The sequence below is a fragment of the Hyla sarda genome, chromosome 12 (assembly GCF_029499605.1).
Source record: "Hyla sarda isolate aHylSar1 chromosome 12, aHylSar1.hap1, whole genome shotgun sequence".
In the NCBI taxonomy this organism is placed as follows: domain Eukaryota; kingdom Metazoa; phylum Chordata; class Amphibia; order Anura; family Hylidae; genus Hyla; species Hyla sarda.
In genome coordinates this window covers 10,009,217-10,028,406 of record NC_079200.1, presented here as the reverse complement: position 1 = coordinate 10,028,406, position 19,190 = coordinate 10,009,217, and the positions used below count along the sequence as shown (strand labels likewise).

Here is a 19,190-nt window from a genome sequence, read left to right as displayed (position 1 = left end):
TGAACTAAACTAACTTTACAGCCCCTATAGCATAGTCAAATAAATAAATAAAATCCTGGAATACCAAGTAAGCAATATATCTTATGAGAGAAAATGCCAGGTTCCAGGTTTCCTCTGTGCAGGCTGCATCTGTAAAACTCTTATTAAAAGCTGCTGGAGCCTCTACATATATGTCTGTCTGCCTCTGTCTCACATTGCACCTAACTCCTCCCCTTTTCCCCCTTTTCCATAGTCTTGTAAGGGCAGCATGTAACGTGATCCCCTAGTGTGCTGATACAGTATGTCATCAGGTGTATTTTGCCAGTTTTTTTTTTATAGATTGACTGAAGATCTTGGGGGGGGTTAGTGGGGGTCAGGAAATGATTCATTTTTATTTATTTATTACAAAGTTTCTTATATTAACATGTACTAACTGATTTATGCAAAGTTTTTATCCCTGCTCAAACTTATTCCAGAGAAAGGTTAGTTTAGGTTGTGTATATGGAATAATCATATTCTTTTTTAGATGTTTATTTAAAAAAAAAAAATATATATATATAACATTTTGTAGAGAAGGAAACTTGAAGTAGACCGGACAGATTGTCCCCACACAAATTATCCTGTATGGGCTATTATCTCCACGATTCAGGTCCTTGGCAACGACTTTCTGAAATGTCAGCTCATCGCTGGTTAAATAGCTGTCCAATGTAATGTGTATAAATAAATATATATAAATAAATTATAAATATATAACTCAATGTATAACCTCAAGGAAACAGCACCAAGCACAAGGTCCAGGTAAAGTGCAGCCTAAAAGGTCTTTTTTATTGCATCAGAGCATAAAGTGCGACGTTTCGGCTAAACAGGCATTTCTCGAGCATGGGAAATGTCGCACTTTATGCTCTGATACAATAAAAAAGACCTTTTAGGCTGCACTTTACCTGGACCTTGTGCTTGGTGCTGTTTCCTTGAGGGGAGAGTTGCATTTGGATCCAGTATGGCACACTGGGGGATAACCTGCACCACACTAGAGGCCATCCTGTACTGAAATCTTCAAATCTTTATTATATTTATATATATGTATAGATAGATATGTATATTAAAGAGCGAGTACAACACCAAGGAGAACAAGCACTGAGCATCTGGATAGATCTGACTCCCTTCTTGATGAAGATGGGGTAAAGTAGAATGGCTCCCTGCTTCACTATTCACTGTCATAGGCTGCAGGCAGTTCATGCCTGCAGCCTATCAGCCACCGGGATTCAGTCCCCACAGTGGCTAGCGTGATGATATGACATCATCGCCCAGTCCATGCGGCTCTTAAGCTGCGGGCATGAAGAGAGACAGAGTAGCTTCATTTATCATTGGAACCAGGATAAGGTGGGTATTCACTGGGACACTGTTACCATTTGAGGGCACAAGGGGACATTATTGCTATATGGGGTCACAGGGAGCATTATTTCTGTATGGACACACGGGGGAGAGGCATTATTACCATTTGGGGGCAAATGGGGACATTATTACTATGTGGGAGCAAAGGAGAAGTTGACCAAGTCCATAGCAACCAATCGGATCACTTCTTTCATTTTTGAAAAGGCCTGTGAAAAATAAAAGAAGCAATCTGATTGGTTGCTATGGGCAACTGGCCAACTCTTCCTCAGCACAGGTCATGATGAATCTCCCCATTATTACTATTTGGGAGCATGGAAAAATGTTTGCTGTATGGTGCCACAAGCGAGGGCATTATTACTGTATGGGGGCACAGGGAGTTGTTCTTAATGTATGGGGCACAGGGGGCATAACTACTGTATGGGGCATTATTAATGTATGCGGCACAGGAGGCATTATTATGGTATAAGGGCACAGGGGGCATAACTACTGTATGGGGCATTATTTGTGTATGCGGCACAGGGGGCATAATTACTGTATGCAGGCATTATTATTGGACGGGAGTACAGGAAGGCATTATTACTGTATGAGGACACAGGGGGCATTATTACTGTATGGGGGCATAGTGGACATTATTTTTGTATGTGGCACTGTTACTGCATGGGGTACATAGATCATTATTCCTTCATGGGAACAAAAGGGGCATTATTACTGTATGGGGCACAGTGTGGATTATACATGAAGTACAGGGGGCAGTATTAGTGAGTGGGGGGCACAGTTGGGCCATTAGTGAGCCCATTATTACCCTATGGTACACTAATAGGGGTACCTTGTATCAAACACACTGTAGGATCTGTGGTGTCATAGTGAGTCAGTCGATTGCTCTGTGAGTTACTGAATCACACACCATCATGATCTGTCACTGTCATAGTGTCACCGTGTTTGGGTAGATGGATTAAAGGGGTACTCTGGTGGAATTTTTTTTTTTAAATCAACTGGTGCCAGAAGGTCAAACAGATTTGTAAATGACTTCTATATAAAAATCTTAACCCTTTCAGTACTTAGCTGCTGTATGCTCCACAGGAAGTTGTGTACTTCTTTCCAGTCTGACCACTGTGCTCTCTGCTGCCACCTCTGTCCATGTCGGGAACTGTGCAGAGCAGGAGAGGTTTGCTATGGGGATTTCTGGACAGTTCCTGACACGGACAGAGGTGGCAGCAGAGAGCACTGTGGTCAGACTGAAAAGAACTACACAACTTCCTGTGGAGCATACAGCAGCTGATAAGTACTGGAAGGATTAAGATTTTTATATAGAAGTAATTTACAAATCTGTTTAACTTTCTGGCATCAGTTGATTAAAAAAAAAAAAAAAATTCCACCGGAGTACCCCTTTAAGATTTGTAGATTATGTTTAGATATCTTCTAAATGAAAGACAGGACCCCTCCACAGTCATGGCTGGGAACATTCTCCGACTCGCTCCTGTCCACCATAGACGTCATTCTGGAGATAATCATCTTGTCTTTTCCGACATATTTGCGTTTTTTTCTCTATATAACGTCTAAATCAAATCATATACACAAAAAAACTGGAGCTAGATCCTTATCTCCAAGATGAGATTTGTATGTCTAACATCTCCGGAGTTCCCTGTTCTCGGTATTTCTTAAAGGCACATTAACCCTAAATATCCCACATTGAAGGGCACTTTTTTTTGGGTTTGATTTATACTGTTGGGGTGGATTTATACACAGTTTAAAGGGGTACTCCACCCCTAGACATCTTATTCCTTATTCAAAGGATAGGGGATAAGATGTCTGATCTCGGGGGTCCCACTGCTGGGACCCCCGCCATCTCGGCTGTGGCACATCAGACATCCGATGCACAGAGCGAGCTTCGCTCCATGCCGGATGACTGGTAATGCCTGGCAGAGGCTCATGACGTCACGGTCACGCCCCGCTCGTGATGTCACGGCCATGCCCCCTCAATGCAAGTCTATGGGAGGGGGCGTGACGCCCCCTCCCATAGACTTGCATTGAGGGGGCGTGGCCATGAAGTCATGAGCCTCCTTCGCGGCACCTGACGCTCTAAACGAATGCAGGGAGATCGCAGTGGTCCCCAGCGGCAGGCCCCCCACGATCAGACATATTATCCCCTATCCTTTGGATAGGGGATAAGATGTTTGGGGGCGGAGTACCCCTTTAAAGGACATCTATAGTGCAAAATAACTTATCCCCTATCCGAAGGATAGGGGATAAGTTATAGATCGCAGGGGGTCCGCCCGCGATCTCTGGTATGGGGCCATGGCAATGTACAGGAAAGGGGGCGTTCTGTCCCCGCATGACGTGGCGGACGACACGCCCCCTCCATGGCATGATACATGGAGGGGGCGTGTCTGCCGCGGCTTTCTGCTGGGGACGATACTTCACTTCCTGCAGACTGCCGAGGCCCCGTCCAGGAGATCCCGGGGGGGGCCCCAGCGCTCGGATCCTGCGCGATCTATAACTTATCCCTTATCCTTTGGATAGGGGATAAGTTATCTTGCGCTGGAGTACTCCTTTAAGGTCATGTCCAGCTTTGCCACCATTTCTTATTATTTCTCCAATGAAATAAAAAATTAAGCAAATGTCGAAAACCCATTTGACAGGTTTGTTCATAAAGCTTCTTTCCAGACCAATGGGGGAGATTTATCAAAACCTGTCGAGAGGAAAAGTTGCCCATAGCAACCAATCAGATCGCTGCTTTCATTTTGCAGAGGCCTTGTTAAAAATGAAAGAAGTGAGCTGATTGGTTGCTATGGGCAACTGGGCAAGTTTTCCTCTGGACAGGTTTTGATAAATCTCCCCCAATGTGTCTCCACGGAAACAGACTACAAACAATCCTATGTGTAGTCTGACCTTTCAGGTGTTTTATTTTAGGATGTATTCACTTCATCTTTATGGAATATGGAAGAAGTATACTTTAGGTTAGCAAAAAGAAAATCTGTTTGGACCATGCTGGGAATTTCTCATTATTTAAATTTTTTTTCCCCTTTTAGACACATTTGTTAAGCATTTGCACCATTTTTTTGTGTGACTTTTTGTCATTTTGAGGTTTAACCCTCAACAGGGGTGTGGTTTAAAGGGGTACTCCGGTGGAAAATATTTTTTTCTAAATCAACTGGTGCCAGAATGTTAAACAGATTTGTAAATTACTTCTATTAAAAAAATCTTTATTCTTACAGCACTTATTAGCAGCTGTATGCTACAGAGGAAATTATTTTCTTTTTGAATTTCTTTTTTGTTTTGTCCACAGTGCTCTCTGTTCATGCCTATTTAACATTCATGAAGAGGCTAGCAAAGGCCTTGAAACGCGTTTGTTTGCTTTGGCACTTTAATAAATGGACCTTCCTTATATACATCACTGATTGTGAGTATTTCATATGGATTGCGCCGAAGACCCGTGGATTTTTTCCTGCTCTCCCTTGATGTCTTCACTTTAGGCTGAAGACTCCTGACTGCCGGAGCCCGGGTGGCTGCACCGACTTCATATGCTGTCATAGGTGGTTGTGTCTGGCACACACCCACAAAAGGTGAGCAAGATTGATAGGGTTGGGGTTCTGGCAAGAATAGGGGATAAAAATCACTCCTTGTAATTGTAATGACGGCGGATGCTCACAAGATGGCTCCCGATACCCCCAGAACTTAGACTAGAACTTAAAGGGTACCTCTCATCAAAAAAACTTTTGCTATATTACAGATTAATGTATGCAGAATAACTTTACAATTGTATGTTATTAAAAAATATGCTTCTTTCTATTTAATTTTCCACTTTGAAGAAATGACCACTAGGGTCTCCTTACCAGTCCTGGCAGCAAGCATTTCAGACTCATGCTGGAGTCCTAAACACTACGAGCTGCCAGTCTGCTTTGTTCACAAAGGAGAACACTCAGAGCTGCCAGCCTGCTTTGTTCACAGCCTGTTTGGCTGTGAACAAAGCAGGCTGGCAGCTCTGAGTGTTTAGGACTCCAGCATGAGTCAGAAATGCATGCTGACAGGACTGATCGGGAAAAATACAATAGAAAGAAGCATATTTTTCATTAACATGCTATTGGAAAGTTATTCAACATTCATTCATCTAAAATATATCAAAAGTTTATTTGATGAGAGGTACCTTTTAAAGGGGTACTCCGCCCCTAGACATCTTATCCCTTATCCAAAGATGTCCCAGTGGCGGGACCCCTGCAATGTCGGTTGCTGCACCCCAGACATCCGGTGCACAGAGCGAACTTCGCTCCGTGCCGGATGACTGGCGATGCGGGGCGGAGGCTTGTGGCGTCACGGCCACGTCCCATACCTGACATCACAGCCATGCCCCACTCAGGACGTCATGGCCACGCCCCTCAATGCAAGTCAATGGAAGGGGGCGTGACGTCCGTCACACCCCCTCCCATACACTTGCATTGAGGGGGCGTAGCCGTGAAATCACGAGCCTCCGGCATTGCACCTGACGCTCTAAACGAATGCCGGGTGCAACAGGGAGATCGCGGGGGTTCCCAGCAGCAGGACCCCAGTGATCAGACATCTTATCCCCTATCCTTTCGATAGGGGATAAGATGTCTAGGGGCGGAGTACCCCTTTAACTGTACAATAAAGAACATACAAAGCATGTATCAATGCTGGCAGGTAACCGGGACAAAATAACAAGTGAATAATGAATTAATGGAACAATATAATGAACTGTCTGACACGTGATTGTCATATTTTAGTCATTGCTGACAGATGGACCTAATATACGCCATGGTCAGATGCTGTCATTTCTTCAGTATAATGTGACCAGGTGACCATTTTAATGCAGAACGCTCATAAAAATCCATCCAGCGGGACGCGTTAATCTCCTGTGTGTGTCTGTGCATATGACTCTGCTGGTGAATGTATACAGAGGTTAGGGAATCTCATTTGGACAGATCCCTTTGAATAGTAAAAAGCTTGTTTGTATACGACAGAAAGAAGATTTACACATCCGGATGGGAACGTCACCAATTATGGGGCCTGCCAGCCATCTGGGCTCTGCCACTGATGTCATCCTACATTTGTTCTTCATACACCGTAATGGGGGCATATTATAGAAGATCCATCTGAAATCACAAGTTGTCTTATCTAGATTTAACCCGGAATGTTCTGGACAGTGATTGCTGCTCTTATTTATGAGGATCAGGACTAATCCACCGTTGTGTTTGATGAGACGCCATGTTTGTTTGTTTGCTGTACATGTTGGTTCCTGTAGGGCACATAATGTCCTATCTGTGAAACAAACCTCCCACCTTCCTCTCTCTCTCTCACCACCTTCCCTCTTTACTTTCTTCCTTTCTCCCTCGCTCTCCACATGCCTCCATCCCTCTTTCTCTCAAACACTCTCTTCTTTTTTTCTCTCATCTTTCTTTCTTTATTTCTTTCTCTCATCTTTCTCTTTCTTTCTTTTTCTTCCTTCCTTTTTTATCCTTATCTTTCTTCATCCGATCCTCCCTCCTCCCTCTATCCATCCCTCTCTTCCTTTTTCCTTCTCCCTTTATTTTTTTCCTTGCTTCCTCAGTCCCTTACTCACTCCCTGCCTTCTTGCATTCTCTCTACCTTACTCTCTCCTTCCCTTCCTCTTACTAACCTCCTTCTTACATTCATTTCTTCCTCCCTACCTTTCTTGGTCTCTCCCCTTCTCTTCCTTCCTTCTTTTCTCTCTCTCCCTCTTTTCTTCCTCCCTCTCTCACCTTCTATTCCTCCCTCCCTTCCTTCCTTTCTCTCCATCTCACCTTTCCTTCACTCTTCCTTGCTTCTTTTCTTTCTTTCTTCATTCATCTCCCTCCCTCTGTCCCACCCTTCTTCCATCATTTTCCCCCTATATTCCTCTCTCCCTCCCTCCGTTCCTCTATCCCTCCTTCCTTCCTCTGCCCCCCCTTCCTTCATTCCTTTCCCTCCATCCCTCCCTTCTTCCTTCCTTCCCCTCTCCCTCCCTTCTTCCTTCCTTCTCCTCTCCCTCCCTTCCTCACAGTCTGTAGGGCCCTACAGATTTGACATACTTCCCATGGGGCTCTTAATATAAAGATCTAATTGACTTATTACTATGTTTTTGGAGTGTGTGTGTGTGTGTGTGTGGGGGGGGGGGGGGGGGGTTGAGATATCTGTACATAGGACCCCAGCACAAGACCACAATGCTAACTATAAGCCACTTTTCCAAATATAATGCCATTGCTATGTGCCCATACTGCCCCTTTATTGTCCGCCCATTGTATATGCTCCATATGTGGCCGCCATGGTTACACGGTGGTATATGGAACCAAACCTAGGAAGCTTTTCTGAATAATATGGTTTCTAGGTACCACAGTGCCCCCCATCTGGCAGAACACAACCCTGATCATGGCGCCTGTATTCTGTCAATGGCACGAGCAGAAAGGCTGCCGGTACACTGAAATGAGACGTACACGACTTCCTATAGCTTTAATGGTAACGTTTTTGCACATTACAGACAACAGAGATAATTTTTTATATTTTTATATATAAGATTGTGTTCTGAAGAAGAATGACGTTTACGCAATGTTGTACGCATGGCGTGGGCTCCGCAGAGGCTTCAGTGATGCTGCTCCTTCGGCTTCGATCCAGAAAAGACAAACTTGTGCATGGCGCGGACATACTCCGACCCGCTCGCACATTGTAACTTCAGCTTAATAAGGGGCATGAAAAACTGGGTGGTGAAGTATCGTAGAGACGGGGCTGGGGCTTCAATTGCTTCCAAAAACACCTAAAATATTCCAGGAGACAATTGTCAAAGAATATAACTATGTATAAGAACATTAAACCATCCAATAGTTTAAAGAGGTACTCTGATGTCAGATAAAAAAATAAAAAATAAATGCGGCAGAAGCATAAAGCATTGCTTATCATTTATTTTGTGCATCTGTAGTCTCACCTACCATGACAGAAACACTACTTCCTGGTTGAGCAGTTACTCTGTACTACAGTTCCCAGAATGCTTTGCTTTCCCTCAGCTCTTCATCACGGCCCTCCTACCCTGCCTACTTCCCTCTCACCGCAATCCTGCCAGTTTCCTGCAACCTAGAGCCAGTCCAGAACATTGCATCTGCTGTATTCATTCCCTGTCTGCTCCTCTGCCTGTGCTGTAACCACACCTCATTGTTCCCTAAATGTTCCAATAAAGACATTTATGTTTGGGTTAATGATGTAGGCTATAGGGAATGGCCAATGATGGTCACATCTGTGGTGGTGACATCATTCAGGGGCAGGGCTTGAGCTGAGAGACAAGATCCAACCACACCTTCTGGGACAGCAGTGGATGATGCGTTATCTATGAAGAGAGACAGAGGAGTCTTGGAGCTTCTGAAATAACCTAAAATTGACAATGAAAGGACTACACAACTTCCTGTCAGGAGTGAGGGAGAAGCCAGGGAGCTGCAGTGGCATATCACAATGACATTTAGAGGACTACACAACTTTTTGTCAGGCGAGAGAGAGGAGACAGGTGCTACTGAAACAGAAGCCCACTGAGTGGACAAAACAACTTCCTGTCAGGAAAGAGGGAGGAGTCAGGAACTGCTGTGAAAACACCAAACTGACAATGAGAGGACTACACAACTATCCTGTCTGGGGAAACTGAGGAGTCAGGAACTGATGAGACAACCCCACACTGACAATGAGAGGACTACAAAATCTCTGTCACGATTCGGCTTCCAGGTAGTGGATCCTCTGTGTCAGCGAGGGATTGGCGTGGACCGTGCTAGTGGACCGGTTCTAAGAGGCTACTGGTGTTCACCAGAGCCCGCCGCAAAGCGGGATGGTCTTGCTGCGGCAGTAGCAACCAGGTCGTATCTACTAGCAACGGCTCAACCTCGCTGACTGCTGAGAAGGCGTGGGACAGAAGGACTAGGCAGAGGCAAGGTCAGACGTAGCAGAAGGTCGGGGGCAGGCGGCAAGGTTCGTAGTCAAGATGGATAGCAAGGGTTCAGGTAACACAGGCTTTGGACACACTAAACGCTTTCACTGGCACAAGGCAACAAGATCCGGCAGGGGAGTGCAGGGGCAGTGATCAGATATAGTCTGGGAGCAGGTGGGAGCCAATTAAGCTAATTGGGCCAGGCACCAATCATTGGTGCACTGGCCCTTTAAGTCTCAGAGAGCTGGCGCGCGCGCGCCCTAGAGAGCGGAGCCGCGCGCGCCAGCACATGACAGCAGGGGACCGGGACGGGTAAGTGACCTGGGATGCGATTCGCGAGCGGGCGCGTCCCGCTGTGCGAATCGCATCCCCGACGGCCATGACAGTGCAGCGCTCCCGGTCAGCGGGACCGACCGGGGCGCTGCGGGGAGAGAGACGCCGTGAGCGCTCCGGGGAGGAGCGGGGACCCGGAGCGCTAGGCGTAACAATCTCCTGCAAGGAGAGAGGGAGGAGACGGGGAGCTGCTGAGACAACACTACACTGACAATAAGAGGACTACACAACATCCTGTCAGGGGTAATTCAAGCAAAAACATGCCGAAGCCAGGACAAATTGTGATAACACTGTATAAGTAAGTTATAGGTCTTGGGGTGATAGTTTTATTTAAATACAATTTTCTGATACCGGAATAGACCAATAGCCAATCTAAAGGTTAAAATGACTGGATGTAACTGTGCTGAGAAGGGGTTTCCATCAGCTGATGACTAATGGACGGTATTCATTGGATGGCTGGGGTTTGGCTTCTCTAATCCTAAGGCGTTCTGAGTGCTGGGAGTAGCATAAGGCAAGGTTCACATGGTGCAGTTTTTGATAAATTGCGTGAGAGATGGTTCCGGCACATGGTTTCGTAGTCATACCCCCTCCCGTAGATATCAATGGAGGGGGCGTGACTTAACGAGGCGGCGTGGCCGTGACATTGCGACCGTAGCCGCTGCTCCAAGCCTTCTGAACCAGATGTGCCTTGATCACCCTTCCTCAAAAGCTCTTTTTTTTCCCCAGTTTATATAAGTGCAGCTGAAGGAGGATAAAAGCCGAAACCCGTCTGTGTTTTCACGTATTCTGTTTTCATGAATAAAACCTAAAGAATTTGAACAAAGTGTTTGCCGGACCATTGTTTATATGATATTGCTTTTTGTCCTCAAAGCACTGCATTGGACCGAATGCCGTTTTACACACCCACTCTTTAGTTTTTCTTAATTTCTTTGAATATTAACATAAGCAGTGGCTAAGCATCCCCTTTTTCCTATTTCCAGATATTTTGACAAGAACCTGCGCATCAGCATCTACATATGTGTTCTTAAAGGGGCACTCCACTGGAAAAAAAAAAAAATATATATATATTTTTTTTTTTTAAATAAACTGGTGCCAGAAAGTTAAAAAGATTTGTAAATTACTTCTATTTAAAATTTTTTATCCTTTCAGTACTTATCAGCTGCTGTATGCTCCACAGGAAGTTCTTTTCTTTTTTAATTTCCTTTCTGTCTGATCACAGTGCTCTCTGTTGACACCTCTGTCCGTGTCAGGAACTGTCCAGAGCAGGAGAGGTTTGCTATGGGGATTTGCTTCTACTCTGGACAGTTCCTGACATGGACAGAATTGTCAGCAGAGAGCACAGGGGTCAGACTGGAAAGGACTACACAACTTCCTGTGGAGTACACAGCAAGGGCCATCGTCAGTGGGTACAGCCAGTACTCCAGTTAGGGGCCCGGACCCCCGCTGCACCCCCCTGCAGCTGCCACAGCAGAGAAGCAGGGGACTGCTGTTTACACAGCGGTCTCCTGCTTCCATGGCCGGTCTAGGATGCATGTAGCATGTCTTATAGTTTAATGCCGCGCTCGCGTTCGGCTGATTGACAGAGCGAAGAACCATTGGCTCCTCGCCCTGTCAATCACATTGTGGGCCGCCCACATTATGCAGGCGCCGACAAGAGGCCCGGGCTTCCGTCCTTCTGCGCTCCGGCACATGAATGACGTCATCATAGTCGGGGAGGAGTTGGGGGGAGGGGCAGGCCTTGAGCTGTGTAAGGGGCCCAAAAGAGTACCCATTTAAAGAGAACCTGTCCTCATGCTGCCTGAACCACAAGTCATCAGGGCGGTCCATATTGACTTCTCTCCGTTCCACAAACCTTGATTGATAGATCTTTCTCTGTCTCAGCGGACTTCCCCGATGACTCACAGTTCGGGCAGCATGAAAGTGAAGACACAATAAAAGTCAAAAGATCAGGGAAAAAACCAACCTGCAGGATCTCGTCAGTGTCCTGCGCCACATCCTGGAAGATTGTCTGACAGTGTTGGAGATATTGGGCGTACAGGGAGCGGGTGTCCCCGTCCACACTTTGGAGCTGGCCGTCACTGGGGTCACTCATGTGCAGGTTGTTCATAAAATTGGTATTGACAGGTCCACACTCGATTAGGCTCACGCTTCATAGACAATAGGAAGAAAATACAACGGGGTCATATCTGAAAAACATACTAAGGTCTGTGTCATATGGTGTCAGCACAACTGCGATGGTGATGGTACACGTGGTGGCACCAAAGCCAATACTACCAGTAGTAAGAAGGTCCCAGTACTCACCAGTTTTCACATCTGGTCATAGAAAGGATATAGGCAGAACGTGTTTTGGTGCCGCAGGCCTTCCTCAGCTTACAGCTGAGGAAGGCCTGCTGCACCAAAACACGTTCTGTCTGTACCACTTCTATGGCCAGATGTGAATAAACACTTTAGTTATTGCATTCAACATGGTGAGTGCTGGGATCTCCTTAAAGGGGTACTCCGGTGGAAAACTTTTTTTTATTTTATTTATCAAATGGTGCCAGAAAGTTAAATAGATTTGTAAATTACTTCTATTAAAAAAAATCTTAATCCTTCCAGTACTTATTAGCTGCTGAATAATACAAAAAGAGGAAATTATTTTCTTTTTGGAACACAGAGTTCTCTGCTGACATCATGACCACAGTGCTCTCTGCTGACATCATGACCACAGTGCTCTCTGCTGACATCTCCGTCCATTTTAGGAACTGTCCAGAGTAGGAGAAAATCCCCATAGAAAACATATGCTGCTTTGGACAGTTCTTAAAATGGACAGAGATGTCAGCAGAGAGCACTGTGCTCGTGATGTCAGCAGAGAGCACTGTGTTCCAAAAAGAAAAGAATTTCCTATGTAGTGTTCAGCAGCTAATAAGTACTGGAAGGATTCATAAAAATATATATAGAAGTAATTTACAAATCTGGTATATTTTATTTTCCTTGATTTAACTCCTTTTTTCCTCTTTTGGGTGAGAGGTATCCAGTTAACCTCGTACATTTTATGAGGTAGAGCTACGCATCCACATTTCTATTTTTTTTTAATTTACAAATCTGTTTAACTTTCTGGCACCAGTTGATTTAAAAAAAAAAAAAAAAAGTTTTCCACCGGAGTACCCCTTTAACACACCTGCATTTAAGGCCTCTGGGGTAGATTTCTCAAAACCTGTGCAAAGGAAAAGTTGCCCAGTTGCCCATAGCAACCAATTAGATCGCTTCCTTCATTTTGCAGAGGCCTTGTTAAAACTGAAAGCAGCGATCTGATTGGTTGCTATGGGCAACCGGACAATTTTTCCACTGGACGGGTTTTGATAAATCTCCCCCCCCCCCCCCTGCCTGTGTTTTTGCCAAAATTAGATCTCAGTAGAATCTCACGGTGATCTACATTTGGGTCAATGGAGCCATGAGGGCCCCTCACAACCAACAACCAATGTACCTCTGGTTCTACTTACTGTATATTAAAATGCTGGAGAACAATGGCCATGCTCTCACAGAAGCCCTCCACAGCAAATTTACTGGCACAGTACACATCATTAAAGGGGACACCTATAAAACAGAAGGGGGTAATGTATTTACCGTATCCTCTCACATTAGAGTCCCCAGTACCCATTTTCACCTTAAGGGGTACTCCGCTGCTCCGCGTTTGGAACAAACTGTTACGAACGCTGGAGTCGGCATCGGGAGCTCGTGACGTCATAGCCCCACCCCCTCATGACGTCGGCCGTTGGGGCATTCTGGGAGTTGTAGTTTTGCAACAACTGGTGGCACACTGGTTGGGAAACACTGTCTGTTTCCTAACTCATCGTTTCCCAACCCATGTGCCTCCAGCTGTTGCAAAACTACAACTCCCAGCATGCACTGACAGACCATGCATGCTGGGAGTTGTAGTTTAGCAACAGCTGGAGGTACACTGGTGCGGGAACATTGTGGTAGTCTGTTACCTAACTTAGTGTTTCCCAACCTGTGTGCCTCCATCTGTTGCATAACTACAACTCCCAGCATGCACGGTCTGTGCATGCTGGGAGTTGTAGTTTTGCAACTGTTAAAGGTTAGCCCCCCCATGTGAATGTACAGGGTACATTCACACAGGTGGGGGTTTACAGAAAGTTTCCCGCTTTAAGTTTGAGCTGCAGCAAATTTTCCACCGCAGCTCAAACTCCAAGCAGGAAATTCACTGTAAACCCTGGCCGTGTGAATGCACTCTAAAAACACAAATGCGCATGGCGCTCTCTCACTCTGGAGCCCTGTTGTATTTCAAGGCAACAGTTTAAGGCCACATATGGGGTATTTCCATACTCGGGAGAAATTGCGCAACAAATTTTTGGAGTCTTTTTCTCCTTTTACCCCTTATGAAAAGATAAAACTGCTGGTGGTTCCCCATACCTTTCGTTTTCATAAGAGGTAAAAGGAAAAAAAGACCCCCAAAATTTTAAACGCAATTTCTCCTGAGTACGGAAATTCCCCATATGTGGATGTAAAATGCTCTGCGAACGCACAACAAGGTTCAGGAGTGAGAGTGCACTATGTACATTTGAGGCCTAAACTGGTGATTTGCTCAGCGGGCGCACTATGATGCTCAGAAGAGAAGGAGCGCCATTGGGTGGAAAATATATATATATATATATATATATATATATATATATATATATATATATATATATATATATATATATATATATATATATATATATATATATATATATATTTTTTTTTTAATCAACTGGTGCCAGAAAGTTAATCAGATTTGTAAATGACTTCTATTAAAAAATCTTTACCCTTCCAGTACTTTTTAGCAGCTGTATCTTTTCTTTTTGAATTTCTTTTTTGACTTGTCCACAGTGCTCTCTGCTGACACCTGATGCCCGTATCAGGAACTGTCCAGAACAGGAGAAAATCCTCATAGCAAACCTATGCTGCTCTGGACAGTTCCTGACACAGACAGAGGTGTCAGCAGAGAGCACTGTGGGCAAGACAAAAAAAGAAAAGAATTTCCTCTGTAGCATACAGCTGCTGAAAAGTACTGGAAGAGTAAAGATTTTTTAATAGAAGTCATTTACAAATTTGTTTAGCTTTCTGGCACCAGTTGATTTATATAAAAAAAAATTGTTTATCACCGGAGGACCCCTTTAAGGTCAGAATGGGCTGCGTTCTTAAGGGGTTAAAGGGGTACTCCAGTAAAAAAAAAAGAATTCATATCAACTGGCTCCAGAAAGTTAAACAGATTTGTAAATTACTTCTAATAAAAAATCTTATTCCCTCTAGTACTTATCAACTGCTGAAGTTGAGTTGTTCATTCCAGTCTGACCACAGTGCTCTCTGCTGACACCTCTGTCCATGTCAGGAACTGTCCAGAGCAGGAGAGTTTTTCCATGGGGATTTGCTCCTTCTCTGGACAGTTCCTGACATGGACAGAGGTGTCAGCAGAGAGCACTGTGGTCAGACTGGAAAGAACAACTCAACTTCAGCAGCTGATAAGTACTGGAAGGATTACATTTTTTATTTTTATTTAATAGAAGTAATTTACAAGTCTGTTTAACTTTCTGGAGCCAGTTGATGTGGAAAAAAATGCTTTTGACCGGAGTACCCCTTTAAAGGGGGGTAGACATCTCGTACCTTGTAGGCCCCCTACACTGCTGGAAATAATGATCCGTCCTGATTTCCTTCGCTTCATCCCGGGGAGAAAGGCTTGGATGGTGCCGACCGTACCGAAGAGGTTGACGTCAAATATCTTCTTCATTGTTTCGTAGGAGTGACATTCCAGGGGCCCCATCAGTCCAATACCAGCGTTGCATACTATTGGGTTAAGAATGGAATGATGATATAAAGACAATCTACAAATACAGAACACAAAGGGACCATGGAACTACCTAGAATGTCTACGCGCTCTTCTTTTATTTTCTTAGTCGTGGCCAACACTGACTGCTGGTCGGTGACATCCATCTGCAGAATCTCGAAGGTATCAGCGTGGCAGCCGCGCACACACTCCAGCAGATATTCTTTCTTAGAAAGGTCCCTCATAGTTGCATAGACTAAAAGAAGAAAGGAATAGTAATTGGAGATCAGTGATCAGCGGCAGGGGCCATGTTCATGATATTTCACAAATATATGGACAAATATTCGTCCTATGTTTGCGAAATTCGCATATTCGCTATGTTGGTTTTTTTTCTATGCGAAAATATGCATGAAATTCGCATAGTGCGCATGCACGATTATATCTTACACCTAAAAGAAGCTAAAAGAAGGGAGGGATCAGTGTCCTCTGACTGGAAGTGCCGATATTCGCAAATGTTAACATATTCGTGAATATTTGCATATTTGCTATGTTCATTTTTTTTTAAAGCCCAAATTTTCGTGAAATTTGCATAGTGCGCATGCGCGATTATATCTTTCACCTAAAAGAAGGGAGGGATCAGTGTCCTCTGACTGGGTTCCGATATTTGCATATTCGCAAAAAAAAAATCGTCATTACGAATATATATATTTGTGGTCGTTGCTACATGACTGAAATGCGTAAAACCCTAATACTAACCTAACAACCAACTGTAACCAATAACCTATCAACCTCAACTAAGCAGTTTGGAGTGTGCCATAACTGCGGCGTAAAGAATATGCCTGGAAAAGAGGGCATACCCTGTGGTAAGTGTGATGGAATGAAAAGAAGGGGGGGCGGGTGGGAGCGAAGAACCCACGGCGTCATTGAAGGGAGGAGAGCCGTGAGTTTTATAGTCATCCCGCTCCTCCCACAATTACAGGCCAGCTGCGCAGGCCTTTCCATTTGTGGTCGTTGCTACATGACTGAAATGCGTAAAACCCTAATACTAACCTAACAACCAACTGTAACCAATAACCTATCAACCTCAACTAAGCAGTTTGGAGTGTGCCATAACTGCGGCGTAAAGAATATGCCTGGAAAAGAGGGCAAAACCCGGATTTAAACAAACATTTGTTTATTGCGGATTGCAACACAAGAGACTGAAATGCGCTAGCCATTTCTTTGCGAGGGTTAGGGAAATACTGCATGTAGCATCCGCATTTCCAACATCCTAATTTCATGATTACGTGGGCTGGGACCCCGTGCTTAGAATTGGCTGTAGCTGCGCCAATACGGAAGGAGTGACCGGATAATGAAGTCGGGACTCCTCCCAGCGACCCGACCGAAATGCGTAAATGTTTGATGAACTGAGAAGTAGTTAGCGGGTTGGACCTGAGATGGAGTAAGGGTCGTCAGCTGATAGGTTACACAGGCATTCAACAATTCACGGAGGACTGTGGCAGGACACCCTTTGTGCACGGTGGGGAAAACCGAACAACCACAGTTTGACCCGGTGACGAGGTCTTGGTCTGACTGAGGGACAGCTGGAAATGATCAGAGACATGTGACAGCTGACCGACCTAAGGAAAGGGCGCGTTAACGGTCCGAGCAGTACACTCACCCGGTCTGAGAAACCCATAACAGGCAAGGTACATGGCCGCTTTTAATGTGAGGCTATCACGGATACCCAATGGTGTGGGGTCTAACAAGTCGGACAACTGCCTGAACACGTTGCCTGTGATTGGTTGTCTGACTGGGCTGCGAGGGACTTCCTTCTCAAGGATGCCCTTCAGAGCGGACTTCACCAAGCGAGAAGAGAGTATGGAGTAACTACGGGTATTGGTCAAGGATAAATGGTGTTGGACACCGGCTAGATAACTCTTAAAAGTATTGTGGGATAAATGCAGTGTGGAATGGCAAAACCCGACATATGCTAATAGGAAGGGAACTGAAATCTTGTCGCCCTCGGCGTGCTTGGATCTGGAAAACGAGTTCCACGCCGTACCATAAATTTTTGCGTATTTGCGGACAAGGCATCTGCTGCAATATTCTGGACTCCTTCAACGTGAGCACATGTGAAAGTAAATGTATGTAGTAGGGACAGCCAAACTAACCGTCTAGCCAAGCTCATTTATCTATAACATAGCTGACCGTCTAACACCAGGACAGAGAGAGAGTATCCGAATACGTGACGGATGAGAATTGTATACGTGACTGGACCTAGACAAGTATGTGCCCGGTGACAAGAGCGAAACGTTATACAAGTACCTTAACAACCTAGAACACCCTGAAGAGCATCTTTAGGAACGAGACTACACGGAGAAAGGAGCGCATCGACAACGCAAGCAATCACAACCTGAAAACGTGTCAGGTTCATGAGGTGATTACTTGGAGAACAATGTACGACACTTTAAACCAGAACAGAGGGAAAGTATGCGAAGACGTGTCGGACGAGAATCGTATGCGTAACCGGGTCTAAACGAGTATGCGCCCGGTGACAAATGCGAAACGTTAACGAGTACCATATCAACCTAGAACACCATGAAGCACCTTTTTGGGACATGACTACACAGAGAAAGGAGCGCATCGACAACGCAAGCAATCACAACCTGAAAGCGTGTCAGGTTCATGAGGTGATTACTTGGACAACAATAAGAAACTCTTTAAACCAGGAGAGAGGGAAAGTATGCGAAGACGTGTCGGACGAGAATTATATGCGTAACTGAGTCTAGATAAGAGTGTGCCCAGTGGTAAGTGCGAAAGTTCATACGAGTACCATTACAACCCAAAACATCGTGAATTCCGATTTTGAGAACGTGACTATATCGTAAAAGAGGTGCACCGACGACACAAGTAAACACAACCTGAAGACGTGTCAGGTTCATGAGGTGATTACTTGGATAATAAAACAAATCTTATCACCTACGTGTGGCGTTATTGCTGTTCTGAAGGCGTGTCAGTAACAACCGTGCAACGTACTCCCTGCAGGCGTGGCAGGCATGATGGGTATACATCACCTATGTGTGGCGTGTCAGTCATAACAATTATGCGACGTACCCTTTCTGTAACATGACAGGCTTAACAGGTAAATACCACCTATGCGTAGTGTCAGTGTCGTTCAGAAGGCATGTCAGTACCAACGATAATGAGACATACCCCGTCTGCAACGGTTTACTGGGTCAGCCCCGCCTGTGCGTCGTGTAATAGTCGTTCTGAATATGTGTGAGCAGCGACAACTGCTATGTATCACCCTGCCTATATAAAAATGCGTGCAGAACGACTACGTGTGAAACTGACGTAAACCGCTAAGCATGGCTATACCACCAACTTGATGAACCTATACTCGGGCCAACCATAAACGCGTATAGACCACCAGTGAATGCCTGAAGCTAACCACGACCTGATGGCAGAGAATATGCCGGCAAGTAGTAACTATTATAACCACATACCTGCGTACAGGGCCACACCCCATGTGCTGTATGAGCATGTGCGCTGCACAAAACTGCGGGCGTACGAACTTCACAAATAGCGCAAGTGCATGTACAGAACACAAGCCACGGGTGCACACGCAGCCTGATTCCCGCGTGCACCCGAGTAATATAACCCTCCAAACATGCGTGATACAGGTCCTGCGAGCGGGTGTGCAGCACGAACCTTATGAGTGCATACTCAGTAGTAATCTTATGAGCGTGGGCCATGTAATACTATAAACGTGCGTACAGTGTGACTCGT

General features: G+C 45.1%; 1 protein-coding gene and 1 long non-coding RNA gene across 6 annotated transcripts in view; one reads left to right on the top strand and one right to left on the bottom strand.

Annotated features, from left to right (window-relative positions):
• Positions 1 to 4,181: 4,181 nt before the first annotated feature.
• On the top strand, positions 4,182 to 6,743 carry LOC130296452 (uncharacterized). Its single transcript, XR_008849215.1, has 3 exons — positions 4,182 to 4,328; positions 4,658 to 4,934; positions 6,348 to 6,743. It is a non-coding gene; the product is annotated as an uncharacterized LOC130296452 (long non-coding RNA).
• An 803-nt stretch (positions 6,744 to 7,546) lies between these two features.
• Positions 7,547 to 19,190, bottom strand: part of HSD17B1 (hydroxysteroid 17-beta dehydrogenase 1) — a 70,335-nt gene continuing 58,691 nt past the window's right edge. For all 5 annotated transcript variants that reach the window (XM_056547981.1, XM_056547982.1, XM_056547986.1 and 2 more), the window contains 5 exons: positions 15,514 to 15,675; positions 15,260 to 15,439; positions 13,099 to 13,192; positions 11,580 to 11,763; positions 7,547 to 8,134 (listed from right to left, as the gene is read on the bottom strand). In XM_056547981.1, the coding sequence (XP_056403956.1) occupies positions 7,964 to 8,134; positions 11,580 to 11,763; positions 13,099 to 13,192; positions 15,260 to 15,439; positions 15,514 to 15,675 (791 nt within the window). In that variant the 3' untranslated portion in view covers positions 7,547 to 7,963. The remainder of the gene's footprint in view (positions 8,135 to 11,579; positions 11,764 to 13,098; positions 13,193 to 15,259; positions 15,440 to 15,513; positions 15,676 to 19,190) is intronic.